The sequence below is a fragment of the Peromyscus californicus genome, unplaced genomic scaffold, assembly GCF_007827085.1.
Source record: "Peromyscus californicus insignis strain IS unplaced genomic scaffold, ASM782708v3 Scaffold_6__1_contigs__length_162567912, whole genome shotgun sequence".
Taxonomy (NCBI): domain Eukaryota; kingdom Metazoa; phylum Chordata; class Mammalia; order Rodentia; family Cricetidae; genus Peromyscus; species Peromyscus californicus.
In genome coordinates, this window is record NW_026294584.1 from 158764255 (window position 1) to 158783027 (window position 18773).

Here is an 18773-nt window from a genome sequence, read left to right on the forward strand (position 1 = left end):
CTTCCCTTTGTGTGTTTCACACCAATTACATATTAGAACAATTAAAGATCAGTTTGATATGAAAACAAGAAAACAATTGGGACTCAGAACAATCTCCATGTACCTTAACCAAAACACGTGCTCATATTTCCAGTGTCACATGACCCTAAGTGGATAATGTTTAGGAGTTGTGTGGCCACAAACTGTGTCTAGAGAACCAAACACAGGAAGGCTTCCCCTTGTGTTTGTGGGATGAGCATCTGCTGTTTGCAAGACAGGTCTCTAGACCTCATCCAACCTTCCCCTTGAATGCCGGCAAACACTCATAAACAGAAAATAAAGATAAGCAAATCTTTTTTAGATAACACTTAGGTGGAGCTAGGAAAAAGCAGATGTATATAAGAAATAGTTCATAATCTCAGGGAATTCACATTAGTAGATATGTTGGAGTTATTCTCTGAAGAGTGAGGCTTCAGGCCTGAACTGCTGACACAGCTAGACACTAAGAAACTGTCTATTTGATATATAACCAGAGGGTGAGGCCCTTTTATTTTACATCTTACAATCAACTACCTCACCACTCCAGTAGTGCATATTTTAAGAAATAAATTTGAAATTCCCAAAGCACTTCTGTTGGGTCTACAGTGGCCATGCCACACTCAAGCTGGGATTTCACTAACAAGAATGCCACCTGTGACTTGAAGTGCTACCTGGGACAGTAAAATGGACCCCCCCCCATGAGGCTCAGAGTACCAATGCTCCAGCTCCACCTCCACTAGAAACGGCAGGCTTGTCATTTTATAAAATCACAAAATCTGCTTGCTCAATAGAGCCCCTCAGTAAGCAGAATTTTCCACTGACTTACAAAAGAATCCCACCTCCTCATGCTTCTAAATCCACTTTCAGTGTAAAGGATCCTGTCTTCTTGGGTCAAGACTGAAAATGAAAGAATCTACTCAAACTAAAGAGGACACGTGGAAATGAAATGTTAATGTTTTCTGCTCATGGGTGTCCTCAGCAACTTTTCCAGTTACTTAGCAGCAACCCAGGACTTTCTATGTAGCTGAGAGTAAAGGGACCTGTGAACCCGCTTCCCAAACCGTGCATTCCTACCCAGCGCACCTTCATGCACTTAGTGTAAGGAGCAGCTTGTCCTCCAGGCTGCCATCCGCATCGTTCTCCACTTGAGCTTGAAGAACTTCTTGTTGAATATACACAACCTAAGTCACTACTTCACTCATTGCTAAATAGCAAACTCTAATTTTAAAATTCCTCTGAACATTGCAATTTCCTCTTCATTTAATATACTTATGCAAAATCTCAGTCATGATTAAACCACTCAAAGAGACCTTGCAACTGCCTTCAACAAACTACAGTAGTTTGACGTTTCAAAACACTGCCTATTCCTAGCCAAGAAAATGAAGTTGCATACAAGTCCATGTGTGGCTAATACAAGGCTGTGGACATGCCAGCCTTCCTTGGTAACCTTCCTCACACACAAAGCTACACAGAGGTGAACGAACACAGTGACGGTGTCAGTCAGAAGGTGGAAGGCTGTTGCAGCGGGGCTTTGTGGAGTGCATCCAGATAAGAACAACCAAGGCGTCGTGGGCGGCCACAAGACAGGGGTTTGAGTGAAAGGCTTTGTTTTGTTCCAATTTCCTACTGAAACTAATTGTCTAAAGTAGTTGGTTACATTCAACTCTCTCCTGATACTATCAAGCAGTGTGCAAGCAGCAGGAGGAAGAGAAAGGGGAGTAAGCAGAGGGGATCATGAAATCCACAGCAGCCTAAAGCCGAGGCTCCTGGCATCAGTGAACGAATTCTTTCATAGTCTGAGCTTAGTTAGGATTTGTTTGACTTGATGTCTAGTTTTCATGGGCCACCAAAGAGGACAACGTAGGAGCTGGGGGTTAGGAACAGCGTACAAGGGAAGTGTGTAGTTCATAAACTGCATTTTAGCCCTTGAATAATCGAGAGTTGATTGTAATTAACTACACATTAGAATAAAGATGCACCATGCTCACAGCACACATCACTTAATGTCAAAAGTAAATGGGGGTGGGGGTGCGGCACTGGTTTTCCAAGGAATCCAATACATCCCTGCATGCCATGCATTGCAAGCCTTACCTAAGGAAGACATCACCAGAAAATTTATTAACCCAATTAAATCATGGCGCTCATGTCCTGTGGAATTGAATTTGTACTTTAAAATTCACTGGAAAAAAGAGATGCTCTATTAAAAAAAAAAAAAGACATTTCTAACATAAGAAATACCTCCCAACACACGAAAGATGTAAACAAAGTATTGATTGTGAAAACTCTGACAGGAGAATTACATTTTCACTTCAGTCAGAATTCACATTAACTTTTTCACATGGCAAGTACATATCACCTGGCATTTGTAAGGAGTTCTACTTATAAACCTGCCTTCACTGAGCATCTTCTAAGTGCTCAGGACTACCACAAAAATACCAAATTGTTAGCCGGATGTGGTGATGCACACCTATTATCCCAGCAGTCAGTAGGCTGGTACTGAGGCAGGAGGACCTATACAAGTTTGAGGCCAGCCTACACTGCGTAACAAGTGCCAAGTCAGGCAAGAATATAGTGAGGTGCCATCTCAATAAATAAATAAGATGAAGCAATGGTTCCTAGGAAGTTATCTCACATTTTTTTTCTTCTACAAAATAGCAGGAAAGATCTAAACCAATGGTTCTCAACCTGTGGGTTACAATCCCTTTGGGACTTGATGAACCTTTTAGAGGGGTCACCTGAGACCATCCCATCAGAAAACACAGATGTCTGCACTACAATTCACAACAGTAGCAAAATTATAGTTACAAAGCAGCAACAAAATTAATCTTATGGTTGGAGTCAGCACAACATGAGGAACTATATTAAAGAGTCTTGGCATTAGGAAGGTTGAGAACCACTGCTCTAGACAATGATAGCATCAAGGCCATTTGCACAACCCACTTTATAGTCAGGACAAGGAGGAAATGTCACAGCCCCTCAAACACTGCACATTGTGGCAACACTGTAAGAAGCTGGCTGTGAGGATACTGACTGGAACACTGTCACGACTCTCACTGTTCCCTGTTCATTCAAAAGGCTAGGTGCCATGGTGGCCCTCTTCCTTGCAAGCAAGTCCAATCCTGACTAAGCAGGAAAGTAACCTGCCTCTTTGAAAATGCTTCACATGGTCTGGCCGGAGATGACTCCAACTTGAGCTGAACTCTGTCCTGTGATTTCTGAGCATGGTGTACATTGTAAACAAATGCATTTAACGTAGTTTAAAAAATGCTAACACCAAATGTGTTAGAAAGTACAATGACACATACGTGCTAAATTGCCATAATGCAACCCATTATTTCATATGCTAACTTCAATAGTTTAGAATTAACTAGCTGAAGACTGTATTTCCCTTCTCGTACTTCCTGAGTTCTCTAAGAACATTATGTGCTGTTTGCTCCCTCTTGATTTCACATGTCCATACTTACATTATCACCCTCGCTTCTCAGCTTCCAGAAGGGATGAATGTAGAACCAGGACCCTTCATTCCCCGCAGCATCTAGTGACACACGCATAGCATTCTTCTCCAGTAAAGCGGGTAACCTCTTGTTGACAGTCAGATACTTGTTGCTTTTTATATGCAGTAGCTGCAGGGGAAAGACGTGTGTTAGAGCCTGTATCCATGGTCTCCTCGGGTAGTTATATTCATAAATCCGCACACCACAATGCATGCTGGAAACTAAACATGGGAATTCTTTTAAGGCTCAGCCACCACCAACTCTCCAAGCCACTTGTCTCCTCCTTACCTCCACCCCAAGTTCTGCTTCAAGGGTGATGGTGACTGCATGAGGAAGATACACCAGGGCACACTAAAGACTTAACCTTCACCCACTGAGAAATAACAGACTAAAACTAGGCTTTCCAAAAAAGGACCTGGAGGGTCCCTGAAATCTCACCCACTTCCAATACTCATAAAGCCACACAAACAGAATCTGCTAAAGAAAACCAAAGCCTGAGGGAAGGTATACACCAACTCCACACCCTAAGCACCTCTGCCCATAGACAGCACTAACTCCCTCTGTAGCTTCAGAGTCAGGAAAGATCTGACCCTCCACTCTGAGTTGCATAGAGGAGGACCAGCCCTTACCTCTCCCATCTCTACAGATGCCAAGGACGTCTTCCCAAAACATAACCTAACTACAAAGACAAAATGAACTTCCCAGCTATTTTCAAAATCATTCAAGAGAGAATGGACATTTTAGTTCCCATAAGATGAGGCAGAAGTTATTCCAAAGTAAAATGGCAAACTTTTAATTGAAAAAAGAACCATCTTTTTGCACTACTCCAGGTCCTACTCTTGGTTATTGTACTGCTAAAAGCATGGAAATCCATGGGTCTGGGAGATGGCTCAAGTGAGCAAGTGTTGCCTTCCTTATAAGCATGAGGGCCTGAGTTCAATCCCCCAAGTGAGAAAGTCAAAATAGAAAGCAGGGTGAAGAGGCACACACTTGTAATCCTAGCACTGGGGAGGTATATCCACGGGTTCCCTGGCTGCCAGCCTCGCTGGATCCACAAGTCCAGGCCCGTGAGAGACCTAGTCTCCAAAAACAACGTGGGGCAGCTCCTAAGAACAACACCTGAGATGAGGTTGACTTCAGGCTTCTACACACAGACACTCATGCACCTGCACACACATGCACGCACATATGCATGCATGCATGCATGCACGCGTGCACACACACCCTCAAGCCCGAGTATGCAACTCCATGGTCTGTGTCAAAACACAAAGTGCAGCCCTAACTAAGACAAGCATTTGTACTTAAAGTACTTGACAAGGATCTTAAATGAGTCACCAAAACTCAATGCAGAGACACTCTCTGGAAGACTACTTAGGGGCATGCAGTCCCACCATGCCGAAAGTCACTCCCTCCATCACTAGATGAGGTCACACATTCTCCTGTCCTGTGGGGAACAGCTTTGCCCTGCCCTTTGGCACATTGCCATTGGTCCATGACAAAAGATCAGGAGACATTCTTTAAAGCCACCTTATAAAGTGCCTCATTGTGGTGATTACTGTAAAGAACCTGTGCGGGCCATTGTTTACCATTTTAAACAGTGTCCTCTTTATGAGCACGCAAGAGAAACACTTTCCTGGTTTCACTTCTGGAAATATCTGTGCTTCTAGCCTCCAGATGAGCGCTATGCTGTAGACCTCCACTACCAGGACTCAACAAGGTCCTTCCTGTGGCCAAGTAGTGGCAGCAATGCCGTGGACTGGAGTTTCCAAACTTTCTAAATAAGCTCACCCTTGACTTCGTCTCATCCAGCCACCTGTTATTTTCCTTCGACCCAGTTGCCTCCTTCCGCAGCCCGGGCTTTATCTCTCAGTGTGCTGTATTTCTTGGAAAAGGTCTCACATTCTTTTTGGAACAAGGTGGGGCACTTACTAGCAAACGAACCAAAATAAAAAGCCTAAAAGATCTGAATGAAGCATGGGGAAGGGATGCAGCGGAGATAAGCCAGCGTTTGCACACTGACAAGGGGACTGAAAGCCACAGGAAGACTGCCCCTAATGTGCACTCTGAAAACTTTCCCTGCCCCTGAGCTTCAGCCCATCCATCTCAAGAACTGTGTCCTCTGGGCCTCTCACACCCTCTCGCACAGTCTTGTCTGTGGTAACTTAGGCTCCCGCCTAGAGGTCAGTTTTCTGTGTGCCCACATAAGTGGCCTATGTCAGGGCTTGCAGGCCGTCACCGTCGGGCCTGGCACAAGACATATTCAATACATACACAACACGATGGATGTTCACTGAACGCTTCATACTAATGATCATCCCCACCAGAGAACAAACACAGCACCACAAGGGTCTCATGCAGCTTGGCATGGGGGTGATTTGACAGGTCACCCACAAAGCACTTCCCTCTTTGACGGCAAAATGGAGACTTACTTGTATAACATTGCTGTACTTCACAATTTCTCCCAAAAGTTTCCTGTTCTCTGATTCATTCTGTTTTTGTTCCAGCTCAGCAGCGTGCTGCAAGAGGGCAACCAAGTGTTCGGCGTGGAGCAGAGAGAGGAGAGCTGACTTACAAGGGGTTCTTAGTAACAAGAACAAATCAGACTGGCTGTGTTACCGGGGAGCTGGAAGGGGGTGGGGGTCAAACAGGGTTTCTCCATGTCGCCCTGGCTGTCCTGGAACTCACTCTGTAGACTAAGCAGGACTCGAGCTCAGAGATCCACCTGCCTCTGCCTCCCAGGTGCTGTAATTAATTTAATTTAATTACAGGTGTTCATCACCATGCCCAGCTTCCACTGTGGACTTGACTGTTATTCTCTAGTTGTCCCATGTTCTGTTGGCTGTATTAGATCTTTGGACACAAGTCTCTGGGAGTGCTCTGTCCACTTCTCAGTAGGCTATCTTTTTATTTGTTGTCAAATTGTGAGAATTCTTAATATAATTGGGATAATATAATCACATGTGCTTTGTTTCATTTAGACTCTTGTGTGTGTGTTTTGTCATATACATTATCATTTATGTATGGAGATTTGAATATCTATTACCACAGTTAGGATAAAGAGAGCATCCCTCCTGGGACTGGTCATATTCTCCATGTATTACAGCATCCATCTCCTCCTGCATCCCCCACCTATGCCTGCTCATAACCTCTGCTAACCTCAGATCTGTTTTATATTTCTAAAACTTTGTTCTTTAAAGAATGCTGTATAAATGGAGCAATGGATGGATTTAATTGAAATGCATTAAATTAAATGCATGCACCACCATGCCCAGCAAGGAAGTTTTCTGTTATTGGGGGCAGATTTACACATTTACACTAGACTCCCAGATCTCCCCACCCCACCCCAAGTGTGGCAACTTTGCAATCTATGCTGAATACAGCCAAACCTGTCCTGGGCCATTTTTTTCTTTACTGCAAATTTCAATTAAGTGGAAAGCTCTGTAGAATTAGGAACTTTTCTACTACATGATGTGAAAGTGTCAGAAAAGCAGGTGAATTAATAAATCTCCAAGTATAGCTTTCAACTCTGAGAGTACCTAGAATTTAAATGATACAAAACTTAGTACTATCAAATCCATACTCAGTCAAACCAAAAAAAAAATTTATTTTCTCCAAAGTCTGTTATGAAAAAAAAGTATCATATGGAATAAAATATAATTAGATTGGGATTTTTAATTCCTTTTCAGTTTGGTGAGCAGCTTAGAATTAGTCCTGTATACCTTAAAAAAAATGACAGTGGGGATGTGTTGCCCACATGCCAGGAAATAAGTAGGTATGCCCTACAACTAAAAACGAGTTACTTCTGCATCAAGGCTCTATCTGAAATCTCCACATGCTGGTGAAATCAGCTAGCCAGGCGTCAGGTGCCTGCTTGTTATTGTTGCTCTCAGGCCAGCGTCAGAACATGACAGCAGCCACTTACCTGGAGCTTCTTCAGCAGGGCAGCCTCCGTGTGGTTTCCTTGCTTCGCCTGCTTGGCTTTCCAATATTGCTTCTGGGCAGAGTATCGATTCATAGGGCACACCTTGAAAAGGCAGTCTGAGAAACAAACAGAGCCATGTAACTAAGGCTTCGGGCACTTTCTGGACACCCTTTGTAAGCCTCATTCAGGATATTGGTATTTCTTAGCATCTGGGAGGTCATTCAAAGGTCATGTCACAGTCATCCCCTGAACAAGTCTTAATTCACTCTGTAACATCCTTTTCAAATACCTACTTAGATTTCATCAAAATAGATTCTTCTTCATCAGGGTTTTACGAAACATTATGGTTGTGTAATTCATGAGGAAGCCAATGCAGTGGTGATATAAGGTAATTCTTATTTTAGTTGGTGTTTGGATTTTTGAGACAGGGTCTCAGGTAGCCCAGGCTGACCTCGATCTTACTAGGTAGACAAAGATGATCCTGATTTCCTGACCCTCCCTCTTTACCTTGACAGTACTAGAACAGCAGGCATGAGCCACCATGTGTTGTAGAGTACTTAACTATGTAAAGATGGTGTGTTACATTTGTTTATGCTGTGTGTGTTTAATTCTGTAAAAATGTGTTGCTGTTTCACCTTGCCTGCCTAAGGCACCTGATTGGTCTAGTAAAGAGCTAAACAGCCAATAGCTAAGCAAAGAAAGGACAGGAGGGGCTGGTGGGTAGAGAGAATAAACAGGAGGAGAAACCTAGGCTCAAGAAGACTGAAAGAGAAGAGAAGAAAGAGAGAACAAGAAAGAGAGGGACATGCCTGGGGCCAGCAAGACTCGAGGAGCAGTGAAAGTAAGATCTACCAAAGGAAAGAACGGTAAAAAGCCCAGAGGCAAAACATAGATAAAGAAGAGATACCGATTCAAATAAGATCTAACGTAAGGCTGAGCACTCATAACTAACAATAGTCTCCGTGTCATGACTTGGGAGCTGGTTGTTGGCCCAAAAGAAGGCCTGGTACAACCACACCTGTCTTGGTGAGTTACTTCCTAGTTGTCAGGAGGTATTTGATCTTAGAAAGTGGACAGAGTGAAGCTGGGTGAGGTCACCCACACCTGCAGTCCCAACACACAGGAGGCCGAGGCAGTTAGATGGAGAGTTCAAGGCCAGACTGGGCAACTCTGCCTCAAAACAAAACAAACAAAAAATATTCTTGAATCTGCCCTTTTATTGTGATTACTTATTCATGTTCAGTATATTTAATGCAAGAAATAGGTCATGTCCAACTATAACTTAAATTCTGGGGAGCCAACACCCTCTTCTGACCTTTCTGGGCACCATGTATGCACACACATACATAAAGGCCAAACATTCATCTAAGATAAAAAATTCTGGCAGGCAGTGGTGACACACGCCTTCAATCCCAGCACTTGGGAGACACAGGCAGGCGGATCTCTGTGAGTTCCAGGGCAGCTCCAGCTATGTAGTAAGACTGTCTCAAAAAAAAAAAATGAAATAAATAAATAAATAAAACTAAGATAACTAACTAAAACAAACAAAAAAATCCTATAAAAAAAGTTACTTTGTTTTAATAAATATTTTATTATTTAGATAGAGTCAGTCTCACTTTTCAAGTGTGTATCAAAAACCAAAATTCAGTAGAATCAAATGTCCACTCGGCCACATTCCCACCCATTCTAATGGTATAAAACAATTAAGGGCTGTGGTGGCTGAGTACAGCCCCACAGGCTCCTAGATTTGAACGCTTGGGCATCAGGAAGTGGTGCTACTTGACAGGGATAAGGAGGTGTGGCCTTGTTGGAGGAAGCATGTGGGGAGGCGGGGCTTTGGGTTTTCAAATGCTCAAGCCAGGCACAGCGTCTCTCTCTCTCTGCCTGCTGCCTGTGGGTCCAGATGTAGAACTCTCAGCTACCACATCTGCCTGTGTGACACCATGCTCCCCACTATGAGAATAATGAAATAAACCTCTGAAACTGTAAACGAGCCCCAGTTAAAAGCTTTCTTTTATAAGAGTTGCCACAGTCATGGTGTCTCTTCACAGCAATAGAACACTGACTAAGACAACGGGTATGACTACAATTATAAGGTAATGACCTTACAATTATATACATAGATTCTATTTTTGTTTGTTTGTTTGTTTGGACACTATGAAAGCCAGAGAATAACTTGTGGAAGTTGGTTCTCTCCTTCCACCTTGTAAATTCCAGGAATCAACCACATGTCATCAGGCTTCACGGAGAGTCGTTTACCCACGAAGTCATCTTGCCTGCTCTACAAACTCTATCAATTACCCCATTTTATACACAGAAAATTAACCAATAATTTCTAACTTTAAAAATTGCTGTAGTATAATACTCTTGTATACTGTAAAGATTTGTCACTCAAATTGGTTTAATAAAACACTGGTTGGCCAGTAGGTAGGCAGGAAATATAGTCAGGGTGACCAGACTAGGAGAATTCTGGGAAGAGGAAGGGCAGAGTCAGGAGTCGCCAGCCAGACACAGAGGAAGCAAGATGTGAAGGCAGAACTGAGAAAAGGTACCAAGCCATGTGGCTAAACATAAATTAGAATTATGGGTTAATTTAAATGTAAGAGCTAGTCAGTGGTTGGCCTGAGCTAATGGCTAAGCAATTTTACTTAATATAAGCCTCTGTGTATTTACTTGGGTCCAAGGAGCTGCAGGACTGGTGGGTGAGGGAGATTTGTCCTGACCATGGGCCAGGTGGGACACAGGAAAACTTCAGCAACAAAAATACTAACATGAAGCTGAAGAGATGGGTCACTGGTTAAAAGACCTCCTGCTCTTCCAGAGGACCTGAGTTTGGGTCCCAGCGCTCACACTGGACAACTCACAGCCACCTGTAATTCCAGTTCCAAGTGATCTGATGCCCTTTTCTGGCTTTCATAGGTACTGCACTGATGCGCGTGCATGCAAGCACACACACACACACACACACACACACACACACACACACACACACACATACACAAATACATCTAAATAAAAATAATTTTAAAACCCTGTCTCATAAACCAAACCTAAATAAATAAATTTTAAAAATACTAATATGGATAAATGTTTGTTCATTTGGTTTGTCAGTGCTGAGGATTAAACTCAGGGACTTGCACATGCTAGGCAAACACTAAGCTATATGTCCCTTAAGATTTACCGCTAAGATACAACCCTAGCCCAAGAATGAATAGTTATGTGGGGCAGAAAACAGACACCTTCAAAATGCTAACCCAGGTTGAAGACCATCGCAGCTGCAGTGGGACTCAGAAGTACCTGGCACATGCTTGTGAAGACCAAAGGCTACAGGGGAGACACGCTGTCCTGGGCAGCCTATCCTACAAGGCTCGGAAATTATTTCCTACATATTAGCAATTACAAAGAGGGTTTTATACAAAGTCTTCGAAGCATAATACTGAGGTTGTTCACAAGCAACCATGAAGGAACGTCTGTGAGTTAATGCTGTAGATTATTTTGACAAATATGAGGCCAGTAACAAAACCACATTGTCTTGGTGCAGCAAAAACACAAGCTGATGTTCACGCAGAACAGAGCCCTGTGATCGGGTCCATGGCCCATCCTCATCAACTCATTCTTGTCAAGACAAGCAACAGGCCCCTCGCTGTGGCTACAGATTCCTATCACAGTTCATCAGGAAGGGGTTTTTTGACCCAGAAAATACTTTTTGGTAAATTTTAGAATACCTCAATGCCACTCCTTCGAAATGGCATCTTTGGGGAACTAGGAAAATGTCTCTACAGACAGCATCGAGGCCCAAGCGCGTGGCTGAATGGTTAGGAAACACCAAACATCCTACCTTGCTTACTGTAATCCCCAGCAGGAGTCCTGCCCATGCCTCTGGTGTTATGACTCAGACCCCACCTCAGGAGGCTCACTGTGGACTTGAAGTTTCCCATGGGGGGCTCTGGAGAAGGTGCATGAAGCCTGCTCCTTGGGAATCTCCCAAGGGTGACATCTCATTTTATGTCAGTAAACATGCATGAGAATTAGGACTACAAGACAGTTTGGACTGACAGAACACAGGGTAAATACCTTCTGAGAAAGAGTTGTTACTAGAGTGGAGCATATGTGTGACTGGCTTTTCTCTCACTGCCTCCTTTAGAGCAAGAGTGTTAAAAAATATACTAAACCTTGGGATGTTTTGTCCAACTCTGAATTACTGCCTAACAAAAGCATTAGTAATGCCTGCCACACCTAATTCACAGGGGTGCTGAGATGGACAAAAAGATAATCGATGTGAAATCTCTCTGTGAACTTTAAAGCCTGTCATAAATGTGAGGCAGTATGATTAATGTTGCCTCCTTCTCTCAGTCAGAGCCCCATGAAGATGCAGAGGTGACTAAACCCTCAGCAAGTGGCGAAAAGCAGCAACTTTAGGTTCAACCTGAACACACCCCAAGAGTGTGCAATTAACAACGTGTCCACCCTTTCAGTAGAAGACGGCCTAGTGTGCTTGTATAAAATTCTTGAAGTCTCTGGAACACAGCGGCATCGAACAGAGAAAATACTTGCCACTGCTGCCCTGTAAGTTGAACACGCAGGTTCTGTCACAGTGCCAGTGTGTGTGGCGCCTCAGACAGGCGGCCTTCTTCCTGTTCGCAGAATTTGGCTAGTTCAGACTCACCCAGACCTATCCAGACCTGTCCAACCCTCTGTTAAAATTAGCTCTCCAGAAAGCTGGGGGCGACACACCTATAATCCAAGCACTCGGGAGGCTGACGTAGAGGACTGCTATGAGTTTAAGGCTAGCCTCGGCTACAGTGTGAGACCTTATCTCAAAAAAAAAAAAAACCCTAAAGTTAGCTCCCCAAATTCCTGAATCTGTTCATTCTCTCAGCTTAAAAGGGATTCTCCATTCAGAAATTAGCACAGAGCCACGTTTTAACTAGAAAACAGCCTCATCCTCCTCCTCCTCCTCCTCCTCCTCCTCCTCCTCCTCCTCCTCCTCCTCCTCCTCCTCCTCCTAATTTCAAGGCTCAATGAATTAAAGTTTAAAAAAGGACAAGTTTGCCGGGTGGTGGTGGCGCACGCCTTTAATCCCAGCACTTGGGAGGCAGAGCCAGGCGGATCTCTGTGAGTTCGAGGCCAGCCTGGGCTACCAAGTGAGTTCCAGGAAAGGCGCAAAGCTACACAGAGAAACCCTGTCTCGAAAAACCAAAAAAAAAAAAAAAAAAAAAAAAGGACAAGTTTGCATCATAGAATAATCATGAAAAGCACAAATAAAAGGAAGTGATTTGAGTTTAGTTCTTTTACAAGTTTAACCTTCTCCTAGGAGGTCAATAATCTGCAGGAACATAGCACCTCAGGATGTCAGTTACCAAGCAAGGCACAATGGGTTAACCAGGCATTGTCAGAGGAACCACAGCTCTGCATCAAGATCTCTTTTCTAATCGCCTTGAAACAGCATTCTCAACTTGTGGGTTGCTACTCTTTGGGGAGTCAAATATCAGATATCCTACATATCAGTTATGTTACTATTCATGACAGTAGCAAATTACAGCTATAAAATAGCAATAAAAATAATTTTATGATTGGGGATCACCATATCACAAGGAACTATATTGAAGGGTCACAGCATTAGGAAGGTTGTGAACCAAGGTTGAGCTTTGGAAGGAAATGAAGCCACCAGAGGCACTAGCGTGAGCCTCATTTCAAACATGTGGAGGAAAGACCTTTGAAATCCCTCTTAACAGTATGTAGCAGAAACTCCACTGGATGACACCAAGCCCAGAACCACACCACACACACACACACACACACACACACACACACACACACACACACACACACACACACTTGAAACCCTATAAATCCAGCAGGAAACCAACCAACACCTCTACTTCCTGTAGCCACCTACTCAAGTTTGAAGTGTTTCGTTTTGTACCCCTAAATTATTTGCCCCTGAGGCTGGTTCTGTCCCCCAGAAACCACCTTCTGCACTCTAGTCAAGGCCCGTGTGTAAATTCCAGTGTGTCTTGCCAAGGGTGAAGCGAAGACATGCTTTCCCACGTCTCCTCCTTCTTAAAGATGTCTTAAGACTTAAGTGAAGTAGAGCATATTAAACTATCAGCAAGTCTGTCTTTCAACAAGTCGGACATCCACCTAATGCTCTACCGTGCTGCCTTGTAGAATGACCTCATGCTGACTAGGGAACGTTGCTGCCAGAGACCTCACTCCCTGTAAGGGGAGGAAGGTGTGAAAGGCGAGGTTCTGGATTGTTCTCCTCCTCTTTAGAAGGGGATGCAGCAGAGTCCAGTGGTCTTTCCCATGACAAATGAAGTAGTTAGAGCATTTCCTCGGGAAGGAGACAGGAAGGCAAGGGGCCAGTTACAGCAGCAACTCATCTCAGACCTGGTCATGGGATGGTCTGAGCTGGTCGTGGGATGGTCTGCAACAGAGCTGTAACTCTCTGGTCATGGGATGGTCTGGGATGGTCTGCAACAGAGCTGTAACTCTCTGGTCATTGGACAGTCTGCAACAGAGCTGTAACTCTGCTTTTACCTCAGTCTAAGAAACTCATTTTGAAACGCACTGTCTGCATCAAACTCTCAATGTTGAGAAGTTATCAGAGAGAGTATGTTCGAGCATGGAAATATCAAACCAAACCTTTACCTTGCCCCTGCCTAGAGAGGCTGCAAAGGCCAGGAGGAAAGGACAGCCTGCATTAAGGAGCACTAAAGTCCATCACAACACATCTGGGGCTAGCACCCAAGAAAACAGCGGTCTCCTTCCTCCAGTCGAAGGCCAGCTATGTTACCGTGGAAGGGAAGAGGAACAGTCTTCATAGCTCCAGGCTGTGCAACACTAAAGTGCAAAGCCTCAAAGGGGACTCAGATAAAATCCAACCTTCTGTTCTCTGAGATAAAGGAGCAAAAACTCAGAGCTTGATTTGTCAAGGTTCTCCCTGATAAGACTCCCTAGATTAGAGCACATTACACATAGGGGCAAGTTGAACCACATGCAGGACGTTTGAGTGCCTGGCAAATGACTGCCTACGTTAGGCACCTTTCCGTTACTGCGACAGACAGAATACCTGAGATAATCAAGTTAATGATAAGTGCAAGTCCTCCTGCCTTCGGGTCTGCGGTGCCACAGTGAACCATGCCGGGTCTGCGGTGCCACAGTTAACCATGCCGATTCTGTGGTGCCACAGTGAACCACGGTGGGAATGTGTGGTGGAGGAACCACTTACCTCGTAGAAAGCAAGCAAAGAGAAGGGCAGGAAGGGGATGGAGCAACAACTGCCTTTCCATGGTAGACCAAGTCCCTAACTTCCTTCTAGGCCGCAGCATAGAGACTTCCCTACTTCACGATAGAGCCACAGACTGGGGACCGAGCCTTCTATACACAGGTCTTGGGAGCCATTCAAGACCCAAACTATAGCACTGACCTTGACAGTAAAGACATTCCTGTCACATTTGTTCCCTCAATACAGTAGACTATCAGCAAACACTGTAAACAGTAAAGAGTATTACCTACTGGCAACAAAAGCTGTTTCCTCTTCACTCTCGAGAGTTAGTCAGGGTTGCAGAAATGAAAACAGTTCTTAGACCCACAGAGTGGCTAAGGAGTTGATCTGGAATTTGAACCAGGAGCCTCCAAGTCCGATTTAATATGCAGGTATGAGTCAATACAATTTTCATGTTGAAGCAAATTGTCTCATGTTAAATGTTCTTAATTCTACCTGTGCGTCTTGAGGTCATTCAGAACCAGTTGAAACCAGCTCCCACCACAAACCTGGTGTCCCCAAACAGAATCCTTCTGAGTGCTGCACTTCAACTTGAACTTCATCATCACAGCGAGATCCAGGTCTCTCGTGACCACAATAGATGTGATTGTTCAATTAGCAGCAAAGTCTTAATGTGACCAGCAAGTACAAACAGTGGAAAAATAATGGCCAGACAGTAAGAAATGGCTCCCTTCTCATCCATCCTACTGAAGTCACGTGACACAAACAACTTTCAGACAAATACTAGATATACTCACACTCATACACGTGTGCAATAGTTATGGTTCATGCAAAGAAACTGATGAATGATGTTTTTAGGGGAATTTTGTTAATGTATATGTACTAAAATAAGTGCAAACTCATCAATGAGAATGTTATAAAATCTTATTCTTCTTGAGATTAACTTCCTGTTCAAATGTTAATAAGTAAATACTCAGAAACAAAGCTTCATTTGGATCAGAAGAGAAACAGAATCTAAACACATTATGGATAATTACGCTGGTTAAGGTTTGGATTCTAACACCCAACAGACCATTTCAACGGATAAGCAGCATTTACTATCAGGAAAAAAAAAACAAAAAACAAAAACACACACAATGAATAATTTTTTTCAATTAGTTTTCCCACTCTAGATATGTCATGTTCCACCGACGATTAAAAAAAAAAAGTGTGTAATGGATGAACTGATTTCAGGAACCAAATGCAAGTCTCTAAATTCCATTAAACAAATAGAGGAGCCAAATGAGAAGAAAGGAAACTGAATGCATACACATACATCCATACATGATACTCACACAAATGTGTGTGTGTGTGTGTGTGTGTGTGTGTGTGTGTGTGTGTGTGTGTGTGTGTATCTTCTATGGCAAAAATCAGAGTATTTACTTCTATGATACCAACCTACCCACACACATCAGGGGATGTATACATATGTATGTATGTATGTATGTACGTATACATGCATGGATATTAGTTTACCACAAAGGGCTTATTATTCCTTTCTGGCTGTATGAAGATTGAACCCCAGGCCTTGCAAATGCCAGGCAAATGTCTGACTACTGATCTCCAGCCCCAGGAAGCACTAGTTTTATAAAGCCAGAAAACAGAACATTTTAGTAATTAACCCTAAAGTTTCAAAACTTGTTTTTATGCTTAACCCTTGGCCACCTCTTTCCAAAGCCATTTTTATAATTTGACAGAGAATCATTGTATTTAATCCTCTTAAAACTTTAAAATTTAGATCTTTGTACCGTGACTAGAGTTAAAACACAAAAGATGGTGTAACTTTTCCTGGCTTCAATTACTAGAGATGATGAAATCTCCTACAAGGACGCCACCCCAAATACCATGCTAGAGAACCAAGCACCTACAAGCAGTATGGCTGAGGGAAGTGTGTAACCTGGAGCTCTCTGCCCAGGAAGGAATAGTTTTTAGGTGAAAAAGTCAACAACTGGTCTGCATAAATCAATATTATAGAGGCAGGCTCCCTCCCATGCAAATTCTTAGCATGGTAATATAATAGCTTCTGATCCTAATCTTTAATTTAAAAGTCCATCACAGAAGATTTTGTGCCAAATAATAGTCACGTGATAGAGGCAGGAAGATTGTAGAGCTGTGCAGTATTCATCTCCCCAGAGCTCAAGTCACCCACCGCTCTTCTCCTCTGGGAGCCCCTCCCCCAATCAGTGTGCTATGCTGGCTCCCTAGGGGAGCAAAATCTCAGGCATAAGAATGAGATGATCCTGGAATCCCACTCAATGGCCAACACTGCAGAGTCTTGGCTTTCCACTTGTTAAAACTGTCCAGGAGTGTCTGCACACGGGCCAGGACCGTGGGAAACCACCTCACAGCAGCATCAGAAACTGTGCAGACCAGGTATGAGAGCAATCCGTCCGCTTACGAAAGCAATCTGTTTGCTCCTAACTGGCCCCTTTGAATGGGAGAGAAAAGATCTGAGTGGACCAGGAGCAGGAAGAATGGGGAAAGGGGAGGGCCAGCACTTACTCTTTCGAGAAATGCATTTATGCACTGTGACATGTGCACACACATGTGAACTGGGTTACAATACAAAATTTATTTACTTTTGAAAGTTGCAATAAAGCGTTCAGTGGGACCAGAGAGATGGCTCAGTGGTTGAGTGACGGCCTGCTCTTGCAGAGGACACAGGTTCAGTTCCCAACAACCACATAACAGCTCACAACTCTCAGTAACACCAGTTCTACGGGACCTGATGCCCTCTTCTGACTTCTGTGGGCTCTGTACACATACATACGTGCAGACACTCATATGCAAAAAGACAAAAATAAATAAACCTTTAGAATGTCTCCTCCTCCCCCTCATTCTTCTGTCCTTTCTCACAGCAGTGTCCATCAGAGGCTACCTGCATCCATCAACGTGTCTGCATAGGAACCTGCATTTAGCACCTACCGTCTGCAATGTCAGACAGACAGAACCTTTTTGCAAAGGGAACGTTCCATGGCTTCCTGAGGCGCAATTATCACATGGCTGTCCTTGTTCTTCTGTGACATTTTAGAACCTAACAGCGGAACTAGTTGAGAATCTCTGTTCTTGTTTTACCTCCGAAGGCTGACACCGAGGAGGTGAAGAGGGTTGGGACTAAGGATCCCAGGGAGGCACCCTTTAGGCCACCCACGATGAGAGGAATATGCAGAATAGGTGCTTATCAAGTTTTCTGATACACAAAAATCTAGACTTTTAAGTAATCTCACCAACACAGTCAAACTTTACACAAATATAAAAATCATAGTCAGAAAAAACCCAAGCACTCAAGTACATCACAGGGGCACAGAGGGCAGATATAAATCACTAATTTATAAAATACAAACGTAACATAATTACAGTGACTCTATGTCGGATGTGGCTTACCTAAGGGTCTTAACATTCTTGTGGGGAGCTTGGCCAGGCTCACAGGTAGTGAGATTTTCAAGGGGTGAGGTTTAGTGGGAGGCAATTAGATCATTGGGAATGCTTCCTCAAAAGGAAATTAAGGTAGTTCTTGTGGAAATGTGTTCGGTTCTTGGGGATGGTTGTTACAGATGAACCAGACGCACCTCCCCACCCTCCACTTCCTGTCTCATTCTATTCTCTCATGACCATGACATAATGTAGCAAAGAGAGTCCTTAGCACAGCCAAGCATATGTTAGTGCCATTCCTTAGACCTCAAACAGTGGAAGCTCAATAGGCCCCTTCTCTTTCTAAGTTTGCAGCCTGAAGTATTTTGTCATAACAACAGAAAACTGCTATAGTAATCGTATATCCCTGTATATCCAAGACCTCACTGACTGAAGCTTAAGAAATGACTGATACATTCCAGCTGCCCACGCCTGATGGTAAATCATGCTCCTGTTCCTTCTCAAGAGACTTAGTTTGAATTATATGTATACAATCACCCCAATAATTCATGGACACAGTACTGGAGTTGCTGAAAAGCTGAGGCCACCATTTGGGGCTGGTTGATGAATGAATGGGACCTCACAGAAGGACAAGGGACACCATTGTAGGAGCCACATTTTAAGTGGCTTCCTAACAAAGGAGCTTGTACCTAGGGCT

The 18773-nt window shown here is 43.6% G+C and overlaps 1 protein-coding gene across 2 annotated transcripts in view; it reads right to left on the bottom strand.

Annotated features, from left to right (window-relative positions):
* Positions 1-18773, bottom strand: part of Itpr2 (inositol 1,4,5-trisphosphate receptor type 2) — a 436608-nt gene that overhangs the window by 352185 nt on the left and 65650 nt on the right. Inside the window, exons 3-5 of one of the 2 annotated variants that reach the window (XM_052719262.1) lie at positions 7435-7550; positions 5942-6028; positions 3483-3641 (exon numbers count right to left, since the gene is read on the bottom strand). In XM_052719262.1, coding sequence (XP_052575222.1) covers positions 3483-3641; positions 5942-6028; positions 7435-7550 — 362 coding nt within the window. Of the gene's footprint in view, positions 1-2109; positions 2167-3482; positions 3642-5941; positions 6029-7434; positions 7551-18773 lie in introns of those variants that run through there. The other variant, XM_052719263.1, reaches the window with a different exon arrangement.